This window comes from Puma concolor, chromosome C1 (genome assembly GCF_028749965.1).
Source record: "Puma concolor isolate L17-30 chromosome C1, mPumCon1.1.hap2, whole genome shotgun sequence".
Taxonomy (NCBI): Eukaryota; Metazoa; Chordata; class Mammalia; order Carnivora; family Felidae; genus Puma; species Puma concolor.
The window spans coordinates 147355237-147377107 of NC_141674.1; the positions used below are offsets into that span (position 1 = coordinate 147355237).

At 37.0% G+C, this 21871-nt stretch overlaps 1 protein-coding gene and 1 long non-coding RNA gene across 6 annotated transcripts in view; both read left to right on the forward strand.

Moving 5' to 3' along the window:
- The window catches only part of GPD2 (glycerol-3-phosphate dehydrogenase 2), a 147961-nt gene that overhangs the window by 73703 nt on the left and 52387 nt on the right, over positions 1 to 21871 (forward strand). For all 5 annotated transcript variants that reach the window (XR_015255235.1, XM_086718638.1, XM_086718637.1 and 2 more), the window contains exons 4-6: positions 2286 to 2410; positions 3710 to 3807; positions 4919 to 5082. Coding sequence is in view for 4 of the 5 variants with exons in the window: in XM_086718638.1 (XP_086574764.1) it covers positions 2286 to 2410; positions 3710 to 3807; positions 4919 to 5082 (387 nt within the window). In the remaining variant the exon portion in view is untranslated. The remainder of the gene's footprint in view (positions 1 to 2285; positions 2411 to 3709; positions 3808 to 4918; positions 5083 to 21871) is intronic.
- On the forward strand, positions 12144 to 17900 carry LOC147578486 (uncharacterized). Its single transcript, XR_015255234.1, has 2 exons — positions 12144 to 17520; positions 17753 to 17900. It is a non-coding gene; the product is annotated as an uncharacterized LOC147578486 (long non-coding RNA).

Sequence of the window (21871 nt, forward strand, 5' to 3'; positions counted from 1 at the left end):
GTAAAGAATCTGGCTCTTAAATGCCATTTAAAAGTGAACTCCCTTGGGGCGCCTGGGTGGCTCAGTCCGTTGAGCGTCCGATTTCGGCTCAGGTCATGATCTCGCGGTTTGTTAGTTCAAGCCCCTCGTTGGGCTCTGTGCTGACAGCTCAGAGCCTGGAGCCTGCTTCGGATTCTGTGTCTCCCTCTCTGTCTCTGACCCTCCCCCGTTCATGCTCTGTCTCTGTCTCAAAAATAAATAAACGTTAAAAAATAAAAAAAAGTGAACTCCCTCATCTAATCTTCAGTTGAAGGAAAAAACGGTCTATTTTAGTGCTGGAAGAAGATCTCTCCGTTGGACTTACTAAGGAAAGGTGAAAAATCTCACCAAGGGAGAGCATTCTTAAGAGATTACAAATGTAATCTTGACTATGCAGTTTTAGGTTTATGGCCCGATTTTAACTTCTAACCCAGAGTAAGATAAGAGTCCTCTGTATTTTCAAGTCTAGCACCTGTAAAACTGCTACACTTTACTTACCTCTCTCTGGACTGGGAGCTGCTTGACAGCTTGGTCCATGCCTAATTCATTTCATTTTTTTAAAAATGTTTATTTATTTTGAGAGAGAGAGAGAGAGAGAGAAGGAGCAGGGGAGCGGCAGAGAGAGGGAGACAGAATCCCAAGCAGGCTCCACACTGTCAGCACAGAGCCCGATGTGGGGCTCAAACGCACGAACCATGAGATCGTGACCTGAGCCTAAATCAAGAGTCAGATGCTTAACCTACTGAGCCAGCCAGGTGCCCCCCACACCCAATTATTTCTAATGCCAACACTTCACCTGGCACTTAGGATCTCAGTATTCTTTTAAAATGCACGTACTAACTTGATAGATTTTCCTGTTGTTGTGGTTTTTTAATACATCTAGTACTGAATTTACTAAGCATATTGGATAGAGTTTCCATGGTTGAGAAGTTGACAGATCTTTGTCTGGCATAATGCTTCACAAAGATGAAGTCTGTAATCTCTATTAATTTCTGTGTTATTTTGCTAGTTAGTTAGAGCATTAGCGGTTTTGCCCTTGAATCAAAGTTCTCTACTTTCCCTCCGTGGTTTCCAAATATTTTGTCCTTTTGAGTCAAGGGAATTGCCCTGATTTTATGATGACATTTGGGTAAGATATTTAAACTGTTAAAAGTTATAAAAACGACCCTTTGGTATTAAATGTAATAAATGGCTCTGAATTGAATACATGCACAGATTCTCTTATCTGAGCTTCATGAGCCCACACTGCTCCATTACATATTCTCATTGTAATTGAATTCTATGACATTCTCTCAACTCCTAAGAGTATGCCAGGCCAGGAGAACTCCTCATGGCTTGGTGCTGATGTATACCTTGGGCCTTTTGAAGTGTGGGGGTTTCATCTCTACCTGTATGTGGCACCTGTAGTACTGTTGGTCTTACCCAATCTGGAAGAAGCAGGGGAGTCTCTGTAAGAAAAGAAAAGAAAACAAACAAAAGCTAGTTTCATCCCTCAGATATTTATCACAACCCTCAAAGAAAGGAGCAGAGACATGACTTCTAGAACCCAACCTATCTTTGCTCAGCCTCACCTTTACCAAGAATATTGTCTTTTCTTTCCTTGTGGATACTCTGCACTGGGTATATTTGTCCTGGGTGTATTTGTATTTTTCTTTGTAATTCCATAATACTGTGCTTGCATGTCTTAGACCATAAATCCCTCAAGGCCAGAGGTTATTCTCTTCCCTCCTTTTCTCTTTTGATACCTTTGGTCTCTTTTCCCATTTTATACCCACTCGAACAGCATTCCAGAAATAGTAGCCAACACATAAGAGGTCTGGTCTAGACTTATGCATGATGTGTTAGAGTAGAGTGGAGATGACGGGCTGGAACATGTGAAAGGCTTGGAGTGAGGCATGAAGGTGAGTTCCTCAAGGCTTCCAAACAGCACTGCCTTAACTCCACGTGGGTCAGGATGGGTGCCTGGCTCTCCTCTGACCCTCTCAGTGCCCCAGAGTATGTTACTGCCATGAAATTGTATCGTCATATTTTCTAGTTGTGATTCCTTCACAGTTTAATATGCTTCTAGTTCTGGTTTGACTTTTCCCCCAGGACGAGGCTAAAATCTCTTCATTATAATATAGACAGTGTACTGCACTTTGAATACAAATTTATCCATGTTCAGAGTAATTTTTCTTGTGATTGTCTCTACCCTGGAGAAGTGCCTTTAATGAATTACATACAAATTGTGTAATTTAAGAAGTTAATTTGGTTTTCTGGTTACACAGGACTAAAAACAGCCCTTGTAGAAAGAGATGATTTCTCATCAGGGACCAGCAGCAGAAGCACTAAATTGATCCATGGTGGTGTGAGATATCTTCAGAAGGCTATCATGAAGTTGGATATTGAGCAGGTAATTGTGTATGCTGGTTGTTAAACAAAAAATTGCGACTATGCTTTTTTCTACCCAATTAAATCAGGGTGTTTTTTTTTTGTTTGTTTTGTTTTTTTTTATGGCTTTTAACATTTCTTCCTGTTGGAAATACCTATTTAGTGTGTATTCTGCTGGAGTATCTTTCAGGAGGGGTGTGTCATTTCTTTCCTGTAGCATCATGTTTATGGGTGATCAGGGGCTTTTTCTACACAGGCATGTCAAAATAGCAGATTTACAAAATCACTTTTGGATATGTTGCCTCTTAACAATTGTGATTGTTTCTTTGTTCTTTCATTTGTTTGTTTTGCCAATGGCTACCAAATTGCTACTTTCTGGGCAGTGTTGTAATACAGGAGTGTTCAACTGATCCTCTTAACTGTAATTGCAATCACACGCTCGTATTGTCACTGACATATTCCTAAGGAGAAGATGTTCTGAGTCATGCTTTTCTTATGTCACACTTTATTGTGTCCAGTCTGCCACCATTTGAAAACTGCCAAGGCAGTGTGGAAGATGACATTTCCCAGAGGGGTAAAAAAAAAAAAATCAGCTGAACTCCCTATCTGCTTCTGGTACATGAAAAACAGAGCAGTGCTAACTTGACATTGTCAGTTTTGAATGTGTCCTCTTTTCTTACGTGTCTCTTCGGCATCATGATGGATGCAAAGAAAAGAGCATAAGACTTAGAATCAGATGACTTGTGATGTGTTCCAGATTACTTATTCCATTTCTATGAGCCTCAGTTTTCTCATTTTTAAGTTAGTGTTATAGTAATAATAATGCTAGCTCTTTAGAGACGCATAACGAGGACGAAAGGAGTAAAGACAAACGCTTTTCTGTAATCTGTGAAATACTGTGCAACTCCTAAGTATTATCTCTGCTTGTGTTAGTGGAGGCAGGAAGGGAATATTTAGCATGAATTTGAACAATCTGTTATTTCTTACATGGGGAAATATTATAGAGGACTGAGAAAGCGGACAATACAGAGAATGCAAGATAAATTGTTACAATAATCTTGTAACTCAAGTCGGGAAAATATCTTACACCTGGGAACTCTGACAGCATGTTTTTCTCCTATGCAAATACAGTTAAGGTTTCTAAAAAATCTTTCAGGTTGACAGCATGATGTATTATTAGAACTTTGATTAGGAGGGAGCGATCCTCACTCAGAGGTAGAGAGGTTTCTGTGTATCAATCAGTTGGCAGGGTGTCTATTTGCCATTTGAAAATATTATGATCTGTTACTGCCAAACTAATTTTCTCTGTTTTGCTTTTCAGTATAGGATGGTAAAAGAAGCCCTTCACGAGCGTGCCAACCTACTAGAAATTGCTCCCCATTTATCAGCTCCGTTGCCTATAATGCTTCCTGTTTACAAGTAAGCCTTTTGATATCACCTATATACTATTTGCTTAATTGAGGTCAATAGAAGAACACAGTTTTAATGGAAATAGTTCCTCAGTGTGTATTTCTTAATGTACTTTTAATTGGTCCTAATCTTTAATCCTTTTCAAACATTTGCCTTTGTTGTGTTTAAAAGTGTGGCTTTTCCTAAATTGCCCTTTTCTGACCCAACTCTAAGGGCTAGATCTTGAAGGCCAAGGCGGTTGTCCTCTATATTTATAATTAGTATTTCTTCCCCCAGTTTACTGAGAGTCTAAAGACGAGCGACTGCATTTGTACCAGGGAACAGAAGAGGGTCATTTGCACACTAAAATGCACAGCTTAAAAGTACCTTGCTGCAAAATCTGAACCTAATATGTACCAACTCCAAGCCTAAACCATTTTGGCTCATTTTAAATTTCCAAGTTAGCCAAAACCGAAGTTTGGTTCAGAGGTGTCGGATGGTAAGCTATAAAACCCAATTTTCCTGATTTTGTTAGAGCTGGTCCATTAAGTCACCTTAAATTGGAATATAGGTAATATGAGACAGTGGATTATGTAACTGCTAGCCACATGAGGGTTGGGGTGCCTAGAAACAGATTTTATCATTTTCATCCATATTTTGTCATAGATTGCTTAGGACATCTCAAGCCAGTGATTCTCTCCCCTGGTTGCACATTAGAGTCACCCAGACCCCCAACTCTCGTCTCTAGACCCGTGAGGCCCCGGTATCTGTATGTATGTTTATGTTTATGTTATGTTTATGAGGCCCAGGTATCTGTATGTATGTTTATGTTCATGAGAATTCTCCCTAGAGAATTCTCATCTGATGAGAATTCTCCCTAGAGAATTCTCATCTGAAGCCAGGTCGAGAAGCACTGCCTTAGGGATGATTCATTTAGAGTCTCACTGATTCATTTTCTTATATAATTCAGCTTGGTTGGTGTCAAAAACAGTTTTGTAGTTCCTCCTGTTTCCTTTGCAGCAAATACACCTCTAGATATACTTTGCTTTTCTTAAATGCAAAGTATATTGTAACTTACAGTGACATTCTAGAATGTTCTACCCTGTGTCTCAAGAAACCTTTCCCCCTATTTATGCCATAGGTGGTGGCAGCTACCTTATTACTGGGTAGGAATCAAGCTATATGATCTGGTTGCAGGAAGCAATTGCCTGAAAAGCAGTTATGTCCTCAGCAAATCCAGAGCCCTTGAACATTTCCCAATGCTCCAGAAGGACAAACTGGTAGGAGCAATCGTCTATTATGACGGTATGTGATTTTTCTTTTTACAAGGCACTTCTCTCTTACTCATGGCCCTTACAGTATGTTCTTAATGACATAGTTTCACATTATTAATTTTAATGCTGGTCTTCTACAACATACAAACACATATGCGTGTGGGCACACACACACACAAACACACACACACACCACTTTGTCTAATATTAGCTGAAACACTACTCGTGGTGTTTTGATTTTAACATTTTTCAGTTTTTGAGCATTCTTTTTCTTCTTTGATTTCTACTTTGTCTCATGGTTGGTTTGGTTCATTTTCCATCATTATGAATTTGGGCCGCACCCTCATGCCATTTAATTTGTTCCACGTTTGCCAGTGAATACTTGCCTTATGAATATATTATAATGTTGAAAGCAGCTGAATATCTGTTAGGTTTTCTAGATGAAACCTCTATTTTCAAGGGGTTATAAACCTAGAGAAAAATGCCCTCTGGGCTGAAATTGACATGTTTGTATTTTGCACAGGACACAATTCTTGAACGTATAATTTATGTGATGAGGTAGATGAACATTGCATCTGTTAAACCAAAGCCTCAGTTTTTATTGCTTATTTTTTTGTTGTTAAATGTTTTCTAACAGAAACATTATCTAATATCCATTTGCCATGTGTTCCTTGTTCATTCTTTGTGTGTGTGGGTGGGTATGGGTATATGTGAACAATATAATTTTATACACTTTTATTTGAAGGACTTAACCACTTAATATGTCTCCAGATGGACCACAATGCAACACAAAACAAAACAGGAAAAGCCATTTGTGAAATTGTACTATGGTTTTAAAGGGTGTATGGAATCACAGAATAGTCCAGGGATGGATGTCTATTTATAAAATAAATAGCTGGACACAGATAATTGTACACGTTCAAAAAGTCTTGGAAATTTTGTGTCACAAAAGACAGCTTGGGCTCTATAGCTCAGTGGGTTGTTTTTTTTTTTTTTTTTTTAACCCCATTATGTGACCTTTGTATTTCATCTTACATATCTAAACTCTTAGCATGAAGAAATGTTCGTTGTTGTTGTTTTCTGTTCTTTTTGTTTGTATGTTTTCAGGAGACTTTGATATTTACACTTTATATTATAGGATATCCTCAAGCCTACCCCCACCTTTTTTCTTCTTCTCAGTGTTAGATTTCTGAATCAATTTAGCTGTCTGTCATGCTTCATGTATGAATGCAGAATGTATATGTGCAGAGGGGGCAACAGGGACAAACTCAAGAAAATGTCCTAGGAGCAACAATATTGGAAAAATGTTAAGGGTCTTAGACAAACATTAAAAGCTAGAGAATTCACAATTTACAGTGCCTTCCAGCATCTAAGCACCACGGTGGGGGGGGGGGGGGGGGTGGCACTTAACTACTTTTTGGTGCCCTTGTTGAGCCTACATGTTAAAGGACAACCTTAACTGTGAATTTGCTTTCTCTGCATCAGACCCTTAATGCTAATCCATTGTAGTTTAGTGGGTGATTATATTAAAGAGGTTTTGGGTCCAGGAGGAGTAAGAAGGCATTCTGCAAATGACATCCTTTCCATCCTGACAAGGAAGTGTTTGTGCCCTTTGCCTCCTATTACCCATCCCTCCTGGCTAAACCCTCTCAAATACTTGGTCATTTTCTTTACCATGTGATGTATCAAATACTAACTAGTTTTATTTTTTAGCCTGTGCATATCTGAATCTCCTTGAGAGGACTGTAAGTGGATGTCACATCTGAATTTGTGGCATCCTGTTTTTCGTTGGTTTGATATTGTTGTGATTTTTACAGATTCTTATTGATTCTACATAGAGGAACCAAGGGAAATTTATGTCACATGTGCAGAAGAAACATCATCTAATTAGAAGCAAGAGAAGAATTTCTTTAATCTAAAATTGGGTTTTAGGGCACCTGGGTGGCTCAGTCAGCTAAGTGCCTGGCTCTTGATTTCTACTCAGGTCATCCTCTCATGGTTTGTGAGATAGACCCCCTGTGTTGAGAAGCCTTCTTGGGATTCTCTCTTTCCCTCCCTTGCACTTTCTGTCACTCTCTCAAAATAAATAAATAAACAAATAAAATAAAATAAAATAAAATGAAATAAAATAAAATAAAATAAAATAAAATAAAATAATAAAATAAAATAAAATAAAATAAAATAAAATAAAATTGGATTTCATACCTTGTTTATAGGTTGCAAAATTATGAGTTCAGCAAGAATTATTGAAAAATATAAAAATTATTATGTAAAATAATTTCAAATTGGTATTTGAAAGTTGACTATAAAAATCTTAAATCTTGAAGGGATAAAATAATTATATTCTAGTCATTTGAGATTATTTATATTTATATTTATATTTATATTTATATTTATATTTATATCCTTGTTCTGAAATAATACAGGTCCAGCTATGTCCTGTATTTGAGGTGAGGCAAAACAAGAATGTGCAGCAAAGTATAGTTTTATGGTTTCACAACTGTATTCACTGACAGAGCAACTCCTGTTTTACCTAATGGTGTGATGAGCAAATTAAATATCAATGAGGAAGTAAGGTAGAAAGGAGCATATAAGTAAGGGCATTACTCTGGCTTACTACACTTACGTGTAGTGTGTGCTCAGAGAAAGGAAGGAATGCCCTACCCCTTGACCAAAAAGGAACATTATCATCCTGTCACCAGAGTATTTCAGAGAGGAAAAGGTACCGGAATATTTACTATTGCAAATGAGGTCTATACATTGTAATTTATAAGGTAAAACTTTCTTAACAAGAAAAGAAAAAAATCTTCTTTATAACTGACCATTATGAGAATGTAATAAGTTACCCAAATAACGTCAAAATGAATTTGGGCTGCTGGAAATAACTTTTTTTTTTTCTTTTTTACTGAAAAATAATTTATTGCAGTGCAATTCACATAACGTAAAATTAACCACTTTAAAGTGAGCAGAAATAATAATTTTTATAACTCCCAACTTGGGAGAATCTTGATTATGAAAAAGTGGCAAAAGTAATTAAATTGAACTTCTCAGTGCTACAAGAAGTTAGGCTAACTAAACACTCTTATTAGTAATTCATTATACAGTTATTTCAGCACCAATGAAAAGTAAAATATAACAGTACAAAAACATAGTCAAACCAGTAAACATTGCCATTACCTTAGACCAGTGGCTGAGAAAGTCTTTAAAGTTCCTACAAGGCTGGATGTTAGGGCCTTGAGGTGTTCCCTCTGACATACAAAATGTACAAAGATCAACATAGTTTTTCTTAATTATTCGTAGGAATAGTTCATCCTAAATAAATAGTGATGGCCATTGCATTTGAGTAAGGCAAAATGTATTCCTCCACAAAAGTCAATACGGGTAATAAAATAAATTCCACATACTTTCAAATGTAGTAATTATAGCGGTTATTATGTGCTTGGCATAGGTATGATCCATTGCCATATTTTGTTGTTAAGTGCTGAAAAACAAACTCACCCATATGGAGGAATAAGTACCATCTTTTTCAGTGCAAAGTAAATGTCAAATTTCTCAGTGAAATTTATATGAAATGAAAGTTGGGATTGGAAGGAACAGATCAGGTTATATTTTCTTCATCTATTCTGTTAGAGAAAACACACAGTCAACTCACTGGTTTTATGACTGAGACGTAATCCTGGTGGTGCTTACCTGTTTCTTGCCTTCTGCTACCAGAGAGCCATCGGCTGATGCCGGCCATGGTCATTACCTCTAGTAAGGGGGTACCAGGTAGTATGGAGGCTGCTTCAACTCTCCTAAGTCAGCCAGAAGTATTTAAGGCATGACACTCTTGAGCAACTCGGCATGCCATGAGATAGGAATCAGCGCAGGAGGGGGTGCCGGTTTCTTCAGGAACTTATTTTGCCTTCCTCTGTCAACTTTACTTCAGTCTATCTGTTTCCAGAGTATGTTCTTTGCTGCCATTCTAGTTGGACTCCAGTTATCCAATCCAGTGCACAGAACATGAGATATAATTAAAAAATCATTAAATATTTAAAACCATTAAATACAGCCATTAAGCTTCTATAAGATGAGACTGGAGAACAAAATTATGGCTTTAAATTCTTCCTTGTGAGCATCAAGGCACTGACAGAGAGAGATGTCTGTTATTTCATACCCAATGATGCCCTTAAGTATTCCTTATGCACATATGAAAATCGCAACCTACAGGAAATTACATTAGCTTTCCTAATGTAAATAAAAGTCGGTTATATCCATGTTTCAAAGGGGGAATTAAAGCCCAGGTTTCACTAGAATATTCATTTTTATTCCAGCCTAAAACTCAACAGCATACAAATAGATGAATTCAGCTCGTGAGAGAGCAAAGCCAATTTAATCTCTGGCTCCCCTGAGGTAAATGTAGTTCACGGTCCTGCCCCCACCCCAACCTCAGCTATAATCCCTGGCTCCTGGAGGTAAAAATGCACTGAAGTGAGGAAAATTCTGCAGCAGGATATAATGATCCAAAATGACAGGGACAATAATGACAATGAATTTCATGTCTCCCAGTCATGAGCTGGAGATGCTTGACTAGGCTGACTTCTACAATTAAATTGTTACAGGTACAGCAGGAGATGCAGTTAGCTGTGCGCTTTGGGGAACGATGCCTCTGGCAAAAGGCATATTGTGGAATCCAGACTCTTTTGTTAGGAACAAACTATTACTCCTCTAGGCAGGCACCCTCAGTTGTATGCTTAAATAAAAGAAATCCTGGGTTAAAGGCAAGTCTTTTAAGGTGTTGATTTTATCTGCTTGGAAACCTTAAAAAAAAAAAAAAAATCAATTACCCAATAACACAAAGGTGATTTGTTTCTTCTTTTTTGGTCTTATGCTTTTGTTTTTGTTTTTCCTTTGAGTCCCTGGAACATAAGTCAAACCTAAAGATGGTGCCTTTAATTCTCATTTACCCTATTTGCAAATACAGCTGTTGAACCAATTGGGTGTTACCAACTTTAATCTGACAGACACATTAATTTCTTCAGAGTAATAGAAATAGGTTGAATAAATAACCAAATAATGGGATTTACAAACAAATAGAGTCCTGTTCTGTGAGTTTGGGCTATGTGCTCCTTAATATAATCCTTGTAGGGTTGCTCCGATGACCTCTAAAGTTGATGGTGTGAGACTTCTGGGGCGCACAAGACCATCTCCTGGGTGTAGAAGAACATATTAGAACGTCTGCTTGGATATTTTGCTATCAAATGCCTTATAAATGTCTGTTTTTACATATGGTCCAAATGTCTGTAATATGTAAGTTCAAGTACTTCTATATATAAGTACAATATTGCAGGTATTTTACTTATCAATAAATTACTTACTGGGGCTATATGCTGATGTTTACTTTACTTTGGGGAATACTGGACTTAATTTTTCTTCTTTGAACCACTGGGTTAGTAATTTGTCATCATTTTAAGTCTTTGATAACTGACTAATTTGAATGTTTTCAAGATAGATGTATCAGCTAGAGGAAAAATTCCCCCAGAAGAGGAAACATCACCAAATCCATTCCTTCATTTCTCAAGGTCCAATTTCTGTGAACTTTGATTGAGGGTTCTAAAAACTATTGACAAAAAGGGAGTATTCTCTTGGGAACCTCAACATTATCAAAATTTGGCATGATACATTAAAACTTGTTTCTTGCTTTTATTTTTATTTCCATCTTTAAAAAAATATAATAAATTTATTTTAAAATGTAAAGTAGTTGTGTTTGCCAATAATTCTCAAGGCTCCTAACCTCTTTTTAAGATCCTTATTATTGTACACACTGAGGTATAAAATTATGTAAATATTATGTAAACATTGATGCATATAAAAGAATATAGTTAACACATATACGTATGTGTATATGTATACGTATATATGTATATATATGTATACACATGTATACATATATATACATCTCTCTATATATGTATATGTACACATCTATATGTATATACACATCTATATATACTAAGCTTTCACACCCTTATAGATGTGTAATATATATATATATATATATAGAGAGAGAGAGAGAGAGAGAGAGATGTATACACACACACACACACACACACACACACACACACACACACACACCCGGGAATCCACAAGTGACCTTAATACCAAGAATATTATCAATACATTGAGGCTATTTGTGACTTCAAATTGTGAATACACCCCATTTCATCCTCTTGGCTCTTTCCTAGAAATTACTGCTATTATGAATTTTATTATTGGAAGTCTTTTTTTTTTTTTTTATTATCCTCTGTCATCTTTTTTTGTCTTATGCAAATGTATTTGAAAATAATCTATTGGTTAGTTTTGCTTTTAGTATAAGATGATGTATTTTGTAAGTTGATATAAACACTTTGGAAAACAAACACTTCTAATAAAGTTAAGCATACACACACCTTGTGATTCAGTAATTCTGTTACTAAATGTGTGCCCCAGAGAAACTCTGACACATGTCCACAGGGAGATATGTACAGAAAAGTTCACTGAAGCACAGGGTACAATTTCAAAAGGGAAATAATTCAAATATCCATCAAGAGACCAATGAATAAACAACCTGTGTAGTCACATAATGGAGTAAAACAGCATTGGAAGTGAATGAACTCAGCTAAACTGAACAACGTGGATGAGTCTTAGAAAACTAATGTCGAAAGGGCATGATAACTCGTCCCACAAATGTAAGAATCACAGTCATACTTGAAAACTGCTTTCCAAAGTGTCATAGTGTAGTTGAAACACTCAGCAATATGTAAGTACATGACTTAGGTTTACAAATTTTATTGAGCTTTGAGTCCCACCTTACAAATCTATGAATTTAGGCTTATAATACCTCATTCACAGTGTGTTTTGGGATCTAAATGAATTAATAAATATAACATAACTTCATAAGTATAAAACATTATTTAAATATTGCTTTATTTGGGTCGATTTTATGGATATTCCACAATATCCATAGTCTATAATATCCATAAAATTCACCAAATTTCTACTTTTCATGTCATAAAGTGAAGCATCAGTTGTACCAATATCTCTTTATATATATATATATATATATATATATATATATATATATATATATATATATAAATTTGCAGATTCTTCCAGAAAAAAATTTGCAAAACATTCTTAGGAGAAAGGAAAATTTTATGCAAATAGATATGTACCAGGTGAGTATATAACCTTTGAAATTTAAGGGTTAAAAAGCACAACATTTTAAAAGAACTTACTCTACAATTATCCACCTCTTAGACATTGATCTAAAACATATTTCATATTTCTTCCTGTGTATATGTAGTTTACGCTTACAGGTTAAATAATTTTTATCCTGATTTTCTGTTGCCATCTTTTCCATTGTACTTCTCCTCTTGTTATCTGTGAGTTAGATAAACGAAACTGGCATCATTGCTCATATAGCAGGCATATTATTTTGCCCCTGAATTCTGCCTTTTTGCTATTCAGTGTATCTGGATACCAACCAATGCTAAATGAAGTTTGACATGTACCCCTAAGAAACAAAAGTTATAAATTGTGGCTTCAAAGGAAACCTTGAATAAATAGGACACATTTGTGTCCACCCAGGCTAACATCTAACATATGCTTTAGCTTCCTGATGATGAGACAGAGCAAAATAGCCCCTAGGAAAGTTTGCAATTGTTTATTGCTCACTTGACCAGCATGTATTAAATACCAAGCTTTCGTCCCCTTATAATTAGTTTTTAAGAAAATCAAAAGCACACAAAAGTAGATTTAATCAGGTGTAGCATACTGAGACGGTAATCATCCCTTTTCTACTTTGTATATACAAGCTTGAAAACAGTGCTAAAATTTATAATAATAGGCTATGTATGCATATAACTTGTTTGAGCAGATAGTTCTGGTGGGTTCATGGTAAGCTATCTGCCCCACACTCTGTTGCCCAACTGACCCTTTGTCTTCTACATGGAAGTATTGTTGACACACAACGTTACATTCGTTTCAAGTGTATCTTAGTTGGCTTTTTTTTAGAAAAGATGTAGGATCAATGGCAAAAGCTAATGTATCAAAAATCCCCATGCCCTCTTCCTCCCTGTTTACTCGTTCATCCAAAAAATATATATATATTATATATGTAATATATATAATATATATATGTTATATAAGTTATATAACTTATAATTTATATATAGTTTTTCTACTATTTTCCAGACATTATATCTGGCATTAGGGCCAAATGCATTAAAGACAAAAGAGTTCTGAGATTTCAGGTTTTGAGAGAGTTCACTGCATATATGCCAAATATTGTGCCCAACACATGGTTTCTATGGCCAACAGTGTTTTACATTTGTGTAGCAGAGTATGGTTTTCAGAACATTTTTTTTTTTTCTCATAAATGATCTTGGTTGACCCAGCTCAGTTATGTATGCTAGAATGGGATATTATGGTTCCTATTTTGTGGGGGAAAGAGAATCATTGATAAATATCTGGATCAGTATTTTAAATATGTGAGGATGTGAAAGTTTGTTTTATTTGTTTGTAAGAAACAGAAAAGAAAAGAAAAAGAACTTTCCAAAATGTAGATTGATAACATTATGGCTTTTTTAGCTACCATTAGGTGTTAAGTATGTCACACACTTTAACAAAAAATACAGCCCAGTAGTTCAACAAAGCATACACAGTTTTATTAAGAGAAAGTTCTAACATAATGTAGAAGTAATAAGCATGATAAAATGGACTTCCAGTTTGGACCTTTACAAACTCATGGCTAAACTTCATCTGTACTCTTATATACTCTCCCCTGCCCTCCAGAGAACAAATATTTTTCATCCATGAATATTTTAGTCCGTATCCTTTTGTAAAAAAAAAAAAAATATTGAAGTATAATTGATATACAGTGTTGTATTAGTTTCAGGTATACAACATATTGATTCAACAATTCTGTACGTTATTCAGTGCTCACCACTGGTAACTGTAGTCACCATCTGTCACATGCAACATAATTATAACATTATTGACTATGTTGCTGTAAGTACAGCATTTCATCTCCATGACTTGTTTCATAACCCCAAGCGTGCACCTCTTAAATCCGTTGTTAAAGACTTTAAAAAAAATACAACCACATCTAAAATGTTTTAAAAATAATTTCTTAATATCTGATATCCGTTCATGTTCACATGTTCCCTATAGTCTTATAACTTTAATCGGCTCCTGATTTAAAAATCAACCCATAAAACAAAATCCTAGTTAAGGTTCACGTACGCCAATAAAGAAAGTCCTCTTATAACTAATAGGTTTCCCCTCCATTCCTTTGTTTTCTCCTTCATTTAATGGTACTTCTGTATTTTCTGTACAGGTAGCAGTTAGGCTTGTTCCAATCATCTGTTGCTGCATAAGAAACAACACCCAAACTTAGTGGCTTAAAATGTTAATGGACCCTCTCACAGTTGTGAGGATGGGGAACTCAGCTGGGTGTTTCCCACTTGGGATCCCTCATATAGTTGCAATGAGATGGTCGTTGAGGCAGGAGCACTAAGAGCTTTCTTACTTACACGTCTGGCTCCTGGGCTGAGAAGACTGGTCAGCTGAGAGCTGGCTGGCCCAGCATCTCTCTCTCACCGTGGCTTTTCCATGTGGCTAGCTTGGACTTTCTCATGGGGTAGTGACACTTCTTCCGTGGTGATTGGCTTACCGCAATGAGCATACCAAGGGACCAACGCATAAATGCAAGACTCTTCAGACCTAGCCTTGGAAATCACACAGTGTCGCTTCCACCACACTCTGCTATTAAAGTGAATCACAGGGACAGCCCAGATTTAAGGCATAGGATATTACAAAAGTAATAGCAGCATAATTTATTGGGGAGAGGAGAGCCATCTTTGATGACTAGCTACAAAGAAGCTGGATCAAATTGTTTTGTCAAAAATACTTTTTAAGCAGCGGTGTGAATTTCCATGACACGTCTTCCTGCTGCTTCTTTTGTTGTTGTTGTTGTTGTTTAATTCGGTCATTATCATCATTGCCTAGGTCAGTACCAGTATCTTATTAGAGGTTCAGGGTACTTTTCCAGCTGCCTTTCCAACTTCATTTATTATTATTTGGATTACTTATAATTTCCCTGCCTTACCTCTTTGCCTACCTTGAGGCACATTTTGTATAAAACGTCTATGTTTAATGTGTGTCAATTGATTAGTGATGCCCAGATTCCCTATCTCTGGCCTATGGGCACCTTCTCAAGTTGGCTCCTAAGCTGTTTTAACATGCTGTCAGTGGCCTATGATGACTTCTCTGCCATCTGCTATGACAAGATATTTCAGACTCATCCTGAAGCTTTTCTGCCCTAGACCCCAGGAAGCATAAAGTTTTGAAAAGATGAATTTAAAATTCTTCTCGGACCCACATTTCATGGAATTAAATTTTATACCCATGTTAGCTCTTAGAACAAAATACATCCGTCAGTGTGGCCTTAGCCATCAGTAAGCCATATTTTCAAGTTGTTTTTCTTTTGTGAAAGAAAAGTGAAATCTTATTTCCTTTCTTTGGACACCACAAAACAATGGCACATCCATTAGTTTTATCTGCATGGAGACCTTAAAATTAGGCTGTCTCAAATGCTATCATTATCATTATGTAAAATATGCTCTATTTGTTTAAATTTGCTAAAACCTAGTTCGTATCATCTGCTTGTGTTGAATGCCAATCTGCTTGGTCAGGCTAAATGTTCATGTTAATTATAGTCTTTTAAGTAGATGGGACTGTTTGATCCTAAACATGAAATTATATATTTCTCAGTAAAATTTTACTGTTATATTCTTTATATTGATGGGACACTTTAAAATGCTTGGGCACGGATCTAATTACTTGTAGCTTACAGTTAAGATGTAAAAGTTAGGAGGGTTTTCTACTTTTGCTTTAGAGACATTAGCAAAACATATGCCAAGAAATGTATAGTTCAGTGTGCTATATATTGAAGCTTACAGTAACTGTCCAGTGCAGTTGTCTCGAATAATTCTTCAGAAATACAATCCAATAGATCACATCTGGAAAGAAGGTGGGGGGAAGAAATAATCATCATTGGCACTTGGGGAAATAAATAGGAAATAAAAGGCTGTAATGATTGGTCTTCAGGAACTGATTTTCCTGCTATTTGATTGCATGACAGTGTAATGTCTCACATGGCTGTTGGCAGAGCCCCTAGATGCCCACTGATCTACCCACTTACCGTGTTTTGTAGCATTCTTTCAAGGGGATCCAAAGTCTTTGCCAACATAAATGTTTAGAAAAAGAAAGAGAAAGAAACAGCAGTCAAGTCCATTTTGGAGCTGTTCTGCACCCAACACACACAACTTTCTTAGTGTAGTGGAAAGCCAAACTTATGTCCAGCTTACAAGAAATAGCAGTAATAAAAACGTCTCTGCAATAAAAAAGTCCCACAGTTTAGTTTCAACTGCCAATTCTATAGCCAAGCCCTGGTGACATAATATAGAAAAACTGAAAAAAAAAAAAGTCAATGGTACATAGTTTTTATAAATAAAACTAACACCTTAGTAGATTATATTCTCTGGAACCAAATAGAACACTATATTAGAATGTGAATTTCAAATGGGTTTCATTATTACTATTAATACTTACTCATATCACACTCTATATTACTAAAACACCCCTTAGATCATTATATCCGCCCACAGAAAACATGAACCACACAACACCTACTTTTCTTTTTATACTTAGCTCTGCACATTAAACACACACACACACACACACACACACACACACACACACACACACACAACTGACTTCCCATGCAGCTTCTGTAACTACTGCTCCTTTACTGTCCAAAACCAAAGAGGTAACCTTGCATTCATTGGAAAAGTAGTACCAATATGCAATTTGCTATCCATTCAGAAGAATAAGGCTTTGGGAAGAAAATGATGAAAGAACACAATAAGCAGGTGAACAACTAGCAGATTAAGAACAAAATCGAATAACTTGTACTTTATGTATTTTGTTTTTTGTACTTTATGTCAGAGATGATTAATATATAACTCTCAATTCACTTGGGATAGGTAATCACAAAGCCTCTCAGTAAACCAGAAACTTCATCATATTTTTCAGGAGTTTTAAATCCTTCTACATTTTAACCTGAGAAATACAATAATGAACACACTTGGTGATTCATGCAGGGTTACTATCCTTCAGAAAGGACAAAGTTTGAAAGATACCTGAGAAGAGGCTTCAGAAAGTTCTCTTGATAATATTCTGTATACAAAACCCTGTGAGCTACCTCAAATCTGTTTTGGTAAAAGAGGAGGTGCAAATACATTATTGTTGAAAAAAGTAATCTGAATAACTCAGGAGAAATTCATTATTTCTACCCCCTTAAAGGAATAAAATAAACCCAAATTCTCTTTTTCAACAGCAGCCTCTGCAAACAGTATGTTAAAAAGTAAGTAATAGGGGCGCCTGGGTGGCGCAGTCGGTTAAGCGTCCGACTTCAGCCAGGTCGCGATCTCGCGGTCCGTGAGTTTGAGCCCCGCATCAGGCTCTGGGCTGATGGCTCAGAGCCTGGAGCCTGTTTCCGATTCTGTGTCTCCCTCTCTCTCTGCCCCTCCCCCGTTCATGCTCTGTCTCTCTCTGTCCCAAAAATAAATAAACGTTGAAAAAAAAAATTAAAAAAAAAAAGTAATAGTACATGCTAGTTATTAGAAATACATAAAGCAAGATTAATGTATATTTTTATGTTTACCCTCTATCTTCAACTTGCATGTTTCTTTTTTCAATCACATCTTTTGGTAAGACTAGTGTCTTCATGATCCTTAAGCATGAATAAAGAGAGAAAAACATTTCTCCACTGAGTCATGTCTGGTTTGTTTTCAGTAGCAAAACACCCTATTTAAAAGAAGCTCCGTGTAAAAATTATCAATAAACATACTGAAATATATACTTTAGAATGATATTTAAAACACATAAATACCTAAATGATATTAAATACCTCACTCAGTAGGCTTTGATTCTTTTAATTTGCTACATTTGTTGCTTAATGTAACCTTGGTCCTTCTCCTCACCCCTCCCCAAATGTGAATAGAATTGATTCACCCCCCAAATTTTAATTTAGAAAACACTTAACTACATTCCTCCCCTTTGTGTTATTAAGTGTCTTTTGTTCAGCAAGCCTGTGGCTGTATCCAGGTGCTATTGGGGGCTCTCTGTGTGCTGGGTGGGTCTATGTTTGACCCCCCCCCACCTCTCCTCTAGTGCTCCCCAAGCAGCAGATTTTGAGTGGGTACTTTTCCCTCATTATTTGTACTTTTCGAGCTACAAGTTTCAGACTATTTCCCTCTCTTTAAAAAAACAAAAACAAAAAAAACAAAAAACTTTTCATGTTTTATTTTTGAGAGAGAGACAGAGTGCAAGAGAGGGAGGGGCAGAGAGAGAGGGAGACACAGAATCTGAAGCAGGCTCCAGGCTCTGAGCTGTCATTACAGAGCCCGACGCGGGACTCGAACCCATGAAGAGTGAGGTCATGACCTGAGCCGAAGTTGGACACTTAACTGACTGAGCCACCTAGGCACCCCAGACTATTTCCCCCTCTTAATTCACTTTGAATTTTGGCATTTTAACTATTTTTCACAGATACTGAACTGGAGATTTTAGAAACAGCGGAAAAACCAGATCCTATCAGCTCTTTTATTGAAATTATTCTGCTGGCTACAGATATTAGAGAGCAGTGCTGCCCAGAAACCAGAGGAAACCAAGTCACAGAAATTCCAAGCATAACCATCCAAGTGATAGGAACTTAGAAGGCTATTGAGTGGTAGAGAGCTTGCAGGAATAAAATCTTCCCTAATTTCCACCTCTACCACCTGCATTTGATATAGAAATGTGTTTTGTATCTAATTGGACAGAGTCACACATTAAAACAAGTTGCCGTCAAGGTTTTCCGGACTCACACTAAGGGACGGCTCTAGCACTTGGGAAGGGAGGTGTCCGTGTGTGATGGCAGGGCTCTAATAGCACGTGGGACCTGAAGTTGTCCCCAGACCTTCAGATCGCTCCTGTCTCCACAAGAAGGGAGGTCTCTGTTTGCGTCCTTCAGCCACTGAGCAAGGAGTGCTTCCTTCCTGGTCAGTAGGTTTGTGACCGCTCCATGGGTTTGTGATTGCTTTCAGTTTTCTTTGTGTCCAGATCGAACCAGGAGTCCTCTAGAAAATTCCGTACTATCGCAACACCAAGGAGCACTTGGATTGATTGCGGCGGGCTCTGTAGGTATGGTTGGTTAATCTACTAAAGGGAAATAAGAGCTGAGCAGTCAGATTTTCCTCCATCAGCTCCTGAGCTACGATATCTTGTGAGGGAATGTTGGAGAATGGCGTGAGAGCTGCAGTTGAATTTGAGTCTCCGGCTCCCAGATTGCTGGCCTTCTTGCCCAGCCTACATCTCACCACTCAGCCTTTTAATCCGTTACAGAATCTGATTCTGTCAGGAGGGCTTCAGGTCTAGATCTTTACCTGGTGTGGATAACTCTGCTCTCGAGAAGTTAGTGACAAACCCCAGGATGTGAAAAAATGGTTTCCATGTGAATACTGCTGAACTTCCTGATGATTCTTGGGAAGAGGCTGACTGAATGTTAACATGTTACTTCTGAGTTGAAATGCGCCTACTGTAGATCTAGGCTTGCATCATATTACTGCCATGTCTGTGTAGACTCCAAAAATCAGTGTCAGTACTTTCCAAGGTTTTCTTTTCTTTACTTCTGTACTCTCTTCTTCCTTAAGTTTGGCCTTAACATTTTGGTCTTGGGATGTTTTCAATGACTGTAAGGGAAGCAATACCTTGCATGGCAAGTTGAAATAATGCGATTCGTTGTTAAGACTCGTATCTTTCTAGACAGAATAGTATTCTTCACTGCATTCTTTATATGACTAGCAATTTTATTTATTTATTTATCTATCTATTCAGCATATCATATAGGTAATATGATAGGTACTAGAGATACAAGAATTCCAGGAAATGCTTCGTTTCCTCAAAAAGCTCTTTGACTGTTAGAGGATACAGACAAGCCAATGGTGATTTCTAGTACTGCGTGAGAAGTTCTGTGAGAGGCATATACCTAAGGCGGGTGTGTGTGTGTGTGGGGGGGAATCTAGAAAAGCTTCCTTAAGTAATAATTTGCTGAACTTTAAGAATGAGTAGTATAGCCAGGTGAAGTCGGTGGGGGAGGCTGTATAAGGGAACATTGTGACCAAAGGCATGAAGGAATGTGGAATGCAGGAAGCAGTTGAATAGAACGTGAGCTTCTGTAGGGTAAGTAGAGGTGTGGAGGCACAAAAAGGGCCCGGATCATGGAGGACTGGGTATGCCATGCTAAGGAGTTTATTTTGACTTCGGCAGGCAGTGGGCATGCAGTGAATGAAAGCAACATTTGATGCAGGGAACTCAGGATCTAGGGATGTATCAGAGTGATTTATGGGAAAGTCTTGGGTAAGATTTTATGCTGATGTGAAGGAAAGGAACCCAGGCTGAGAGAGGGTAGAGACACAGGAAAGAGAAAGTATAATACATTGAACAATATTCATCTTTTTTGCTCACACTTCCTGGATAACTGCAGTATCCACTGACTAGATTTTCTTATTTATTTATTTATTTATTTATTTATTTATTTATTTATTTTTGATAGCTGTTTTTATGGCTTGGCTTTTTTACTTATAGGTCTGCCCTTTTTGGTCTTTTGTTAAATCTTCCTCAATTTGAAAGTGAAATAGTAAACTAATGTCAAATGTTTTCCAAATTCTGTTTTAAGAATAATCCAGGTCTTTCAAAACTTCAGTAATGTGGGCTGTAAAAAAAAAAAAAAAAAAAAATCTGTAACTGCCCAACTGGTTTATGTCAACATTTTGGAAAGAATATCAGTCTTTAAAATGGCGATAGAGATACAAACCCCCAGGGGAGTGAAGAATGCCTGGTGCATGCTAATTTTGTACTTATCCAGGTGGAAGAGAGAGAGGAATAGCCAAAGCTATAGATAGAACACAGGGATGTCAATTGCAACCTGGTGTCAGTTTGGGCTTGGCTCTCTTCACTAATCCCATATCAAAATGTTAGTGGTTTACTTATTTATTTCGAACCTGAGTCATATTAAGATCTTATTTGACAAATCTCATTTTGATTTATAGTCTGCGCTTTTGGCATGTGCTTTAATGGCATTAGCCAACTCTAGACACATACTGAATTCATTATGTACCTTATGTATGTAAGTAGTAATACTTCCTTTTAATGAACATACGGTCACATCAAAGTGCTGTGGAGTGGTTTTACAAAAGCGTCTTTGTGCAGCATTCCTCAGAAGTTCGAGACGTGTGTTAAGTGGAAGACTAATATGCTGTATTTCAAGTTATATTTTAATGGAGTAATATATTATAATTTTGCCCTCTCCTTCAGGTGAACAGACTGTTAGAGTCCGTTTGGGTCTTTGATTCTTAGGCTTAAGTGTTTAATTAGAATCCAGCATTTTTGATGTATAAATTTTTGCAAACAGATGAATTAAAAACTCATCAAATAAAATCAACTTTGAATATGTATCTGGAACTAGGATATTGATAAAGGTAGATGAGTGACTCTTTTTCTTCTTTGCTGTAAGTGGTAAGAGATTCACAGAACCTGCTTTTATAGCTAGCTCTGTATGTGGCAGCTACACCTTGGCCATGTCTGCTGAAACGTTTCTTGTCCTTGCAGTGTGGACTGCCTTCAATGACTTTGAAGAGCAGGGCTTTCCCAAGGCAAACTGGCAGGAGAAGTGAACCAGGAACGATCTGGCCTGA